Source organism: Lepidochelys olivacea (assembly GCF_965140295.1).
Source record: "Lepidochelys olivacea isolate rLepOli2 genome assembly, chromosome: 11".
In the NCBI taxonomy this organism is placed as follows: Eukaryota; Metazoa; Chordata; order Testudines; family Cheloniidae; genus Lepidochelys; species Lepidochelys olivacea.
This window is the reverse complement of record NC_140421.1, coordinates 43611629-43623562: the sequence shown is the minus strand read 5'-3', so window position 1 is coordinate 43623562 and position 11934 is coordinate 43611629. Positions and strand designations below refer to the sequence as shown.

At 41.6% G+C, this 11934-nt stretch overlaps 1 protein-coding gene across 1 annotated transcript; it reads left to right on the top strand.

Annotated features, from left to right (window-relative positions):
* Positions 1-7578: 7578 nt before the first annotated feature.
* EVX2 (even-skipped homeobox 2) lies at positions 7579-11203 on the top strand (the record flags this gene model as incomplete). The annotated part of the gene is made up of 3 exons (XM_084644049.1): positions 7579-8002; positions 9026-9279; positions 10571-11203. The coding sequence occupies 3 exons, from the start codon at positions 7579-7581 to the stop codon at positions 11201-11203; spliced, it is 1311 nt and encodes a 436-aa protein (XP_084500175.1).
* Positions 11204-11934: the final 731 nt, after the last annotated feature.

Below are 11934 nucleotides of genomic sequence, written 5' to 3'. Positions count from 1 at the left end.
TTAAAATCCACTGTCTGTGTACTGCACAAGATGTTAAACCTGGGATTCATTACATGTGGCTTTTTTCCTGAAGTGTCAGTTAATCTAGTGGTAAAACTGACAAGTTAAAATGCCGTGTTTGCTTATTATTATGGTTCTAGGGTTAACTTTCCAAGACTGTAGCAAATCTTTATATTGTCTAATCGACACGAGTGCTGTGTCAGTTTTGAACTTGCCGTAGTGCAAAGATCCTAAAATGTATCACGTTCTATAAACATATCTCAGTCTTATTGGACTGGCTCTTTTCAGCATTCTTGCTCTCGGTTTACTTGTTGCAAACACTTAACACGCTCACTTGGACATAATATGCAACAAGTTACTACAGGGAAGCTTCTCCAAAGTAAAAGGAAGAGGGTTTTTTAAAATTAAAATGATAACAGAAATGTTTTGAATGCTTAACACACACATAGACACACACACACACACAAAACAACACAGTAGAAGATTCAAGGAAAAGGACAGGTTATGGAAAGCGAAATTAATATTTGACATGATTTTGTTTTGAAATGCAATTTGCATTGATAATAACAACCAAGGATCATAAGCCTGTTGGGGTATTTTATATAAAAACTATGATCTCTCTTTATTAACAGTGGCTTAAGTGAGTTGAATGAGAAAGCGAACCGCTTCGCAGTAATCGCAGGTCTTTTAGTTTTGTAGCAAGTCTAATAATATTTGGCAGTTTCTGGAAGTGGGGTGAGGAATGACAAACTGGTGCCAATAATCACAATAACAACCGCCTGGCAAACACAAGTTCGTGTTCATTAGCTCCAACCACTTAATTACTCTTAATCTTTCATAATCAGGTAAGAAGTCAAATAAATAAACCAGACAGGGCTACGTATTTCGCTCAATTATAAGCCGACTCAGTATTTGTTCCCAGGATATAAAATGGTACCTAATTAGGGAAGTGGATCCTAAGGATACAAGTAAAGACTCATTCCTTTAGTTAACTGAATTCAGCTTTCCCATGGATTCTTAACTAAAATATACAATATTTAAGATCGAAAACGTGTATTGCACTGGCCATGTGCAATTTTCTGTTTGTATCTCGTACTGTAGTTCTTCTAGCCAATAAGTATACTGTAATGATCTTTCCTGTCACAAAAATATAAAAAATGTGTTTAATAAAAAAAGAAACTGAAAGTATGAAGTTTCTGGTCCGCTTAGCCCTCTTACATCAAAGCAAATTAATTTGTAATTATGTCTTAGCGCAAAATAACACCAAAGACCACTTTCGCCTCAATGAGTGTTCTATGATTCCATGCCCAGTGAGACTATGTCCCTGAACAGTGGTTTGGGATCAATAATTGAAACTCAGTAATACGCCATTTTGTGAGGTGTGTAAAAACACAGCATTGCCTTACTCTCACGCTTTGCACGAACAGGATATTATGAATGTGAATAAAAATAATGAGCTCACAAGTCACAGTCTCTTTATAATGTCTGAAAATACACACCCAGTTTACATGTGTTAAGATTTGTTGTTTTAACTATGTGGTACACTTAGGTGTAGAACAAGAATCTAGACTAATTAATGCTGGCTTCTGTGTAATATTACACTTTGATAATAAAGTATTCTAAAACGATTCCTTATCTCCTTCATTTACTGTGAAAAAGTATTTTAGAAGGTAGTGGCAACTGACAACTTTGAAACTTGTTAGTAGATCGTAATAATGGATGTTTTCATTTGCTCCAGAGCGTTACAGAATAATTTTCCTTCCCTCTAGTGTATAGTAAGTGTGTGCATAGTTAACATCATATCTGTATGAAATTTTCCATTTAGAAATAATACGGGCATCAGTATAATAAATTAACTAGATATCTGCAAGCACATCATGCAGGAAAGTTACTGAGCTCTTCCCATAAAGAACTATGCCGCATTTTATGATTTTGAAATTATCTCGTGTCCTCAAAAATCTTCGGAAAAATCTACTATAGTAATCAAATCTTTGTCCTAATTAAACATACGGATTGAGCAATTGCTGTGCCACTCTCTTTCACCTCCCTTTTCCGTCTGCCCAGCAAACACACCCTCGTCCTTCCGCCACCCCCTTCTTTTACCTCTTTCCAGGCTTCCGTGGGATCTGGCTTTGAGAACGTCGTCCTCTTCTCTGAGCTATATTTTAAATTTATTTCTTTATTTCGATTGCCCTTCTGAAGTCATGGTCTATTGCTATAATTTGCTGCAGAAAACAAAACCACACCAAACAAACCAAGGAACTTTGCACTTTTGGGTTCAGCCTGAACAGCTCGTACACAAAATAAGGAGATTAGTAATATTTCAACAGCTACCTTCTCCAATCCTCGCTAGATTTTTTTGTTTAATGTTAACCAGCTTATGTTTTTAGTGACTAAGTAGACCAACAGTGTTTATTTTCTGTGTTTCTTTTTCTTCCAACTCAACAAAAAGAACTAGTAGAAATTGAAACAATTGCAATAAAGAAAAGGCTTAATTGCCAGGTAAGGATATTTGTTAAAATATGTTTTCCAAATCTGTCTTATGGATGCCCAGAACTTGATTTAGCAAGTCAATTAACTCTGATGTTTGAAAGATACATTTTCACAGACTCATAGAAATGTAAGCCTGTGTAAAGGACCTTCAGAGGTCACCGAGTCCAGTCCCCTAAGCTTCAGAACATTGAAAAGTATCACTCTGCACAGTGGCCTCTACAAAATCCAAGCAGACTTTTAAGCAAACGTGAGTGTTTAACATGTCCCCCCCCTCAAGTCCCCCATAAACGGGTATAAAATCTTTCATAAGTCCCAGCCAGTATTTAGAATCATAACTCGTGCTGGCGTTGCATACAGGTCGCTGCAGGGAACTGATAAACGGTTCGGTTTAAACCGAAATAACTTTTTACATCACATAAAATGTTATCAACTGAACTTCGCAACATACGTCCCATTCGTGAAGCTAGCCACAAAAAGACACAATGTTATTAACTTTGTAATATATGGTGCTCAAAGCTTTCTTTGAGTTGTAATCAACTTGTATATTTACGACGGCAGTGAAATATTTTTAAAAGCACAAGTGATTAGACAACTATGCTAGAGTCCTCCTACATAATAATTCTCTCATAAGGAAGTAGAATAAATATAAGTATATTTATATATGGAGGTGTATGTATGGATATTTGTACTTAAATTATTTCTTTGTATACAGGAGAAGAATATGGGCTCATAGAAAGCACTGATGTCTCCAGTAAAACTCCAGGCAGCTGCTGTACCCAGCAGCAAGTCTTCAGCAACAATATTAAATGGCTTCCAGTTTTTGCAGAGTTGGAGGTGTAAGCAGAGAGAGAATTTCTCTCAAGTTTGCACCATTCAGCATTTCCCATGATTATATCGTACGATGTAGTATCCCAGCTCTGTCACTAGATGGCTCTACACGTTTTTCTGTGGAGACTCAGAGTGCAGATTAATAATGTAAATTTGAACTGTATTGTTTCCTTGATTAACAGAACCGGATTTTCTATCTTGCAAGAGTGAAATATCTGAGTTTATATATATTTTTTTACTACAAAGGAGGGAAGAGGGTTCCCACAGAAAGTGAACCTGTTATCTTAACTCAAACTTTCAGGTATAATTGTCTTAGTGCAATAAATCTCAGCTTGTTTTTTTCCTTCTTAAAACCAGACTTTCTATAATTCGCTATAGATCTATAAGTAAATGAAGCAAACAGGCTCTAGTTTCATGCTGTGAGTAGTCAAGTCAAGGGCAAAGCGACACTGTATAATAACGTTAGATCTCATCAGACCATTTCACCTACACATGAAAATTCTCTTTTTCACCAATCACTTTTAATAATAATTGGGCAAAGCTCACGGATCATTATCTACTTGAGCCTGGGTCCTCCTATAGATACCTGGGCGAAATCAACTGCAACATCGGGCCTTTGGTTATTTGAGAGACAATATAGAGATATGCAACCAGAAGTTTTTTGCGAGCTCCCACCTGAAACAGTGCATCTACACGTTGTATGTTACCTGCAATAATAATAATATTTTACAATTTACCTCTGAACACCCAAAGTTAAGAAAAAAACCCAAATATTTAGCCGGTGTTCCCTAGAACACCTTAAAACTAGTTAAAAACTGGTTGAGATTTCAGTCGATTTCATATGAATTTCTCTTTCAGTGAAGATTTAACAGACATGATCAAAATATTATTTGATATCATAAGTAACAACTCTCAAGATAAAATAAAATATTTTGGCTGTCGGCCTATGCAGCTAGTTAAAGCTTATAAGAACAACTGAGTAAACAGGGTAGCAAAAACTCATCTATTTTCATCGATCTATATCACTTTCTTTACATTCCCTCGCTGATACAACCCTTTAAATATGTGTTGAAAGTTTTCTAGATTGCACTCATTATTAAAAGAAAAACTATAAACATTTATAAAATATATCAATCTAGTTTTCTAAGAATATAAATATCAAACAACTAGTTTATTAGTGGATATCCATTTTTGAGAGGAATGATTAATTGTATTGTGCTGATTGTTTTTGTTTTAAACTGAAGTATTAATATTATTTAAAAGGTGCACAAAGTAACAAAACACTAATTAAGGTAATTAAGGCACAGTCGACCTTGTGTATAACATATTTTTCACATTGGACGTTTTGTAGTACCCTATTTCACCTGCAATATACCATAAAACAATTATTTTCCTTTTAGTGGTGCAGTAACATTTTTGGAATATAAAGCTCCACTGGATTTGGTAGTGTTCAGATGTAAGTGTGTTGGAGATGTGGTGTCTAGCTGTGGTTTTCAAAAAAGGGGGAAAAAAGATACTAACCCAGTTAAAGTATTTAAGAAAACAGACGGGGGCGCCAAACGACAGCAATAAAGCTACCCACAGACTTCCGTTTCCCCTCCTATAACTGGTAAGGCACTACTCAATCTGGACGAAATAGGCTTTCAGATCTATATTTAGGAGGGGTATTTTGCATAATCATTATTTCAACTGGCAAAACATAAGTCTGTATTTAACTGGGACCAGTTCCTTTTGCGATGGAAAGTTTGGTTACAGTCTGGATCACCAATCTATAGTCAATAATAGAGAAGTTTTTGAATTCAAGTGAGGCAGTGTTTACAGTACCTACAAACAGAGCCCAATATGTACATCGTCACTCTTCTGTTCAGAATTGTTTAATCTCAGGGAGCTGCTGTCCTTATAGCATTTTAATAACAGGATAGCCTATGGAGACTGTCAGACAACTGAATGCATCCGATGAAGTGAGCTGTAGCTCACGAAAGCTTATGCTCAGATAAATTGGTTAGTCTCTAAGGTGCCACAAGTACTCCTTTTCTTTTTGCGAATACAGACTAACACGGCTGTTACTCTGAAACCTGTATCTTTTCAATAAATAATGGTGTAGGAAATTGTGCTCTCTCCTGATAAAACAGAAGATACCGCTTTGTCACCAGTTATATTGGGGTAAGAAAGGCAAATATATCACCATCTCTTACGGGTTTAAAATTATTTATGGAGAAATATAGTTTCAGAAAGTGTGCTCTTGGATTGTGTTGGCAATATAAAGGGCTTTGACGTTTACATTCCTCCTATTACAATATATGTTTTTCTTATCTAAGTCTAAGCACACTGCTCAAAGCTGCCTACGGTTAGTGAAAAGTTGATATTTACTTCTGTCTGGTTTGGGGCTGTAAAACATAGGACACCAAACTGCAGCTAAATTCACGTTTCAAAGAACTGATGTAAAACTCTGATTAATAGAATGCTGGATTTTATAAACAATGCCTAGAATGTTTCCTAAATATTTCATGGGATGTTTAGGGAGACTTTTAATACGTTCTTAAAAAGCCGACAAGAATCCCGTTTTCCAAGTATGAATCATAAGCAAGAGCATAAGAACTTAGGAGATGTGACTTTACCATTACAAGGAAGCGCCTCTCTTGGCAAAAAAAAAAAAAAAAAAAAAAAAATCCTATGTAATCACAGGAAACGTTGGAATATTTCTATACCTGATCAAATTCAGAAACTCGGGATCTAAAACTTCACTATGTGGGTAGAAAAAAATCTCTCAGAAAGTAGAGATTGGGTAGTTATTGAAGAGTACTCCAGAGATGCTAATGACAAAGGATTTATCTTCGTTTAAATGGTTGCCATCAGCGTCATTATTACTATCAAAGTTATCACTGAGGAGAGACTTTCCGATAGTCACGTCTACTAAGCTTGCTAGCCCGTGTCCCTTACAGCACAAGACATTTTACTCCGTATCAACCCGGAAAACAACGGACAGCTCAGCTAACTAAGCCACAGGTAACCTTGGCGAAAGAATGACGATGAGGAGCATGTCTTTACTAATATTTGATGCCTTTGAAATACTAAAATCAAGTCATTATATCTATATAGATTTTAAAATGCTTCGCTTTTCGGGGGGAGGGTGTAAAAAGAAACCTGTCTAGAGAATGAAATGACAGTGCTGCAGTACGGTGCTTTAAATCATGAATGCATTTAACGTTATTTGGACGTTTTTGCCATCAAATTGCACAACAGAGAATATTTTCCCAAGAGGGGGGGGGGAAATCGTAGACTAGCTCCGACAATAAACAAGAGTATAGAAAGTAAAAAGGACACCATATTTAAGGATGTAACGAGGAAAATATACTAATAGACCCCCCCCCCTTTCACCCCGGATTACAATAAATCCATTTGCAGGCTGCTGTGGTAGATGCACTTAAACTGCTACGTACCAGCAGCGATAGTTTTTAAAAGTCTCAGCATAAGGTTTGCGTGTATGGGGCTGGTTGGGGTGTGTGCTAGTAAAATTCCTAAATAAAAAGTACCAGTGCATTCTTAACTGGAAAGTAAAAGTAAATAAAATACAGAGGAAGGGTAGTCTCAGTCCGCAGGTCCTCTTCCAACGTTTCCTCTTGTTGCGATCTAAAATCCGCTCTTAGACATATAAAACATTATCTATTATTTAACACGTAGTTCTGTCCGAGGAAAAACGAGAAAGAAGCTGCATCATTAGGACCTAAAAGGCAACAAAACAAAAATCAGAGCATAATGATGCACCTAAATGAAGGGGGAAATGTTGCACAGCTCATTTTATTAATCAGACTGTCAATTTCACCCCAGAGGCCAAACCCCAGAGCAATTCAAGCAAGATCTGATCACGCTAAGGACAAGAGCTTTACTCTTCACTTCTTGTCTTTCTTTCTTTCTACCTGGATATATTTGTCTGCTCAGAAGCTGCCTTCATTATCCACTGACAGAAGCTTGTGTTTATTTGCTTATAAACCTGTTACAATAAATGATTATTCGAACAGCGTCATTCCTACCTTAATGACGAGCACTACTTTTTGATGAATGACATTTCGGGCTAGAAAGGATGTATGGGTCATTTTGACCAGTCATTCCCTCGCTTTGGCATCCCACAATTTTTACGCCTCCCTCAAAAAGAGATAATAATATCACTTGCCGGGCTGAATGTGAATTAGCCCCTGCTGCAGCTCATCATTAGTACAGGACCAACCCTGCAACTTTGACATTTTTTATAAAGCTGAGATGATGGAAAGAATAAGAAAAGAGATGATTCTGATGGAAAGAGGTCTGCACAGCCCTACAGCTGGCAAAAGGCTCTCGAATTTGTCAGACTCAGCTGGAAATGCAGTGCTGGAGGCCCTTGAAAATTCTCAACACACTAGTCGCCTCAGCCCTAGACTAACTTCCGCCTCTCTGCATAGCACTATAGGGGACATCCCTGCCAAAGGCAAATTTGAAATAGACACTTTATTCAATCTTCAACATCAGAACAGTGAAAGCAACGTCTCCTCCGAAATTGCTCCGTCGGAAAGCAGGAAGAAAATTAGCCATTATTCAGAAGTTGCTCAAGAGGCAGATATGAACAGTGATGTGGAGGTGGGCTGTTCAGCACTCCGCTCCCCAACTAGCCTGAGTTCCTCCCAGCTGAAGGAAAACAATAACAAAGGTAAATATTATTTTATCCTCTCGATCTAAACGGTACCGTTATTTGATTAAACTTGTTAGCCTGTGGAAATAGCGCTCTGTATTCAGTAAAATCACTGCTAAAACGGTGCACAATTATTTTTCATGTGTTATCACGATACACAAGATACACTAAACAGTGTTTATATAGCCAAGTGTCTCTATATATTCATGGAAATCGCTCTCTTTCTCCCATATATAGAACTATATATATGTATTTATATAGTTTCTCTCGTTCTGCAGATCTGTCTGTATTTCTCCAGCTATACAAATATACATACATGGAGTAAATTGAGTGTATAGATAGTAGAAACTATGTATCTAAGTATATGTGTGTATTTGTCTTTGTACGTATAAAATGTGTCATTGTGTATTCACACTAATAATAATTGGCCATTGTTCACTTTCAATCTCTGATAACGCTGACTATTAAAATCCCCCCCATCGTACCAGGTTTGAAATAAATTTGGTGAATTATTTTCATTGGGGAGTGTAATAAGAGAATAATCAATGGATTTCTTTGGGGCAATAGTAGATGCGTTTTGTCAAATGTGTCAAAAGAAAAGCAAGCTACACCATAACGCAAGACATATCTTTGTTTATGGCTGCACTTATTTTGTGCCTCTCAAACGAAAATAAGGAAGGCTCATGTAGCTGTTAAAGCTGATTCACAGATGAGAGTTATCCGATCACCGCAGTATGAGAGCGGTACCACGTCTCTAAAATTGTGCTCTGCATATGTACTCCTACTTGGCTAATTGGCTGCAGGAGCTAGAATTCTATAATTACTAAAATGCCTAATTTACTTAGAATAATTTCGTTATGAAGTGATTTAAAAAAACTTTATTGATTCTATTAACAGCAGCAATTTGTAACAATGACAGCTAGCATTAATTATCAGAGTTCACAGCCAGACTGGTAACGTTACCTCCTGCTTTATTTAATACACGCAAACACATCCAGAGGAACAAATCTTTATTTCACAATTTGCTTGCTTGTTTGCCAGGCTATTCAGAAAGCAGCTCAGCTCCTACTACCACCACCTCGTCCTCAGGTTCGAGTTTAACCAGCCTGCACAGCAGCAGCAACGCACTGGGCAGCTCCGGCTCTGGGGCTGACCAGGTGAGAAGGTACCGCACCGCCTTCACCAGGGAGCAGATAGCCAGGCTAGAGAAGGAGTTCTACCGGGAGAACTATGTGTCTCGGCCCAGGAGGTGCGAACTGGCCGCAGCGCTCAACCTCCCTGAGACCACCATCAAGGTATCTCAGCTGAAGCGCTACAAACGCGGGGCTAGTACACTCGATGTGGATTTTGGTGCTTTTGTGCTGTCTGGGAGCTTAAAATGTGAGATCGAGCCCAATTCCCGGCTAAATAGGTGCTTCTTACTGACAGGAAAATGCAGTGGCTTATACTTTCCTCCTGTATGGCAAAAGAATAAATCCAATGATAACAAAACAATAGAACATAAAAATAAATAGTGTTGCATAATTCCCACCACGGTTTCTTAGCTATTTTTAGCTATGGCTTTTGGTTAAAGAACATCCGGTCTTGTCTTTCCTGTTGGGTTTGTTTGTTTCTCTGGGTTGAAACTTTTTTTATTTGTTTTTTAATTTTCCTTGTCAATTTGTATTGCCCTTGCACGTTAAAAAGGAAACAAACGATGATATTTACCAAAAAAATGAAGCAGAGGAATTGGACACGTCAATATAATAAAAATTCTATTTCTCCCATTTCGGACAAAAGCACTTGAAAGACAAATGCTGTATTATTTAAAACGGATTTAGTGTCTGACTGGCACAAAGCATTTCAGTGATTTATTCGGGTGAAATCTCTTTTGGTTGGATTACTTTAAATAATGTGGTTACTTATAGCACATTACAAAGAGGCAGTGGAGAACCAAAAAGCTTGAGACAAGAAAACAAGCTGCTCCGTTACAGAGGGCGAATCTTAAGCGCTCTCCTTCATGCTTCAGAAAGATCTGTATGTTTGGAATGTTCCTTTCCTGAAAGTAGCTCTAGAAAATAATATAAAGCAAGGATGCTAAAGCGGAAGGCAGATGCAAATGCCCATTGTTACAGGGCAGAAGCAAGGCTGCAGCGTTAGCAACTCGGAATTTCATTTGTACGGCTGCTTTTAAAAACAAAACGCAAACAATATTTTGCCGTGTGCAAACCCCGTGCAATTAACAAAAAGCAAACAGAAAAGCTTCCCCATAAAAGCAGCTGGGTTCCTTCAAAGGAGCCACTTTCATTTTTAATTCCTGACAGCTTTAAGCCTCTCTGATGTCAGCGGGTTTTGTGGGTGTGCGAATTTGGAGGGAGGTTTCTAGGTAGCAAACCAGGAGGACACTTAATAAATAAGTCACAGGCAGGCTAAGCAGCGGGGGTGGGTCCTGGGAGGGGAGCGTGCCCGGCACGGCCATGCCCTGCTCGGGAGCTGCTGCAGCCCGCGGCCGGAGCAGGGCTTGGCGGGAGCCGGCCTCGTGTCCGGCGCCGCGGCTGCGCTGCTGTCTAAGGCCGGCCTGTGTGTTGTGTCTCCCCCTCCCGCCAGGTGTGGTTCCAGAACAGACGGATGAAGGACAAGCGGCAGCGCCTGGCCATGTCCTGGCCCCACCCGGCTGACCCCAGCTTCTACACCTACATGATGACTCACGCGGCGGCCACGGGCAGCCTGCCCTACCCCTTCCACTCCCACGTGCCGCTGCACTACTACCCCCACGTCGGGGTGACGGCGGCCGCCGCGGCTGCGGCCGCCTCCGGAGCGGCCGCCGCCTCGCCCTTCGCCACCTCCATCCGGCCGCTGGACACCTTCCGCGCCCTCTCGCACCCCTACTCCCGCCCGGAGCTGCTCTGCGGCTTCCGCCACCCGGGCCTCTACCAGGCCCCCGCCGCCGCGGCCGGGCTCAACAGCAGCGCGGCGGTGGCGGCGGCGGCCGCGGCGGCCGCGGCTTCTTCGGCGCCCCCGGCCGGCTCGGCGGCCTGCTCCTGCCTCAGCTGTCACAGCAGCCAGACGGCGGCGGCGGCGGCCGCGGCGCTGGGCTCGCGCGGCTCCGGCTCGGATTTCCCCTGCACGGCGGCCTCGCAGCGGGCGGAGAGCGGCTTCCTGCCCTACTCGGCGGCCGTGCTGAGCAAAACCGCGGGCGCCTCCCCGGACCAGCGGGAGGAGGCGCCGCTCACCAGATAACTACCCCGCCCGCAGCCGGGGGCGACCCGTTTGTAAGGGGCGGGGGAGGGGGGCCCGCAGCCGGGCTCCGGAAAAGTTCCTTCTATTTTTGTACCGTTCACCCGCCCCTCCCCCCAGCTTTGGCGGAGACACGAGCCGGGGGGCGGTGGGCAGGGCCCCGCCCTGACATTCCCCTGCACGCCCCGCGGGGCCCAGCACCGGGCGCGGGACTGCCTGCAGGGCCCCGGGGCGGGGTTTGCAGGACAGCGCGGCGCAGGGGCCAAAGGCTGCCCTGGGCGCCACTCCCCGGGGGAATTGCGCGGGTGTCACTGGGTGCAAAGCTTCTGTTCTCCTTGCTGGGCCCAACCCCCGCCGCCCTCGGTCGGTCCCGAGCCAAACCTCACCCCCTGCGCAAGGGGAATTTGGCCTAGGGACTGAGTGAAGCCTGCTACCACGTCCGTCTGGAAATTGGGGGCAATGGGGGGGGTGTCAACAGAAGAGAAAAGTGTTTCTGTTTTATTCTGATTTCGTTTTAGTTCGAATCAATTGGAAATGCCTCGCCTATGTTATGTACAGAAAAGAGCGGTAGCTAATGAGGCTGCTGTGGATGGGCCGGTAAAGGGAAGGGAAGAGTGAGATTGACAGGATGCTCTATACGAGTCAGAGAGGCAGTTTTAAACTCATGCTTTCCAACTACCATAATCCACGCGATCTGGGAAATACTTGAATCTCTCTAGGTATAGGATGCTGTC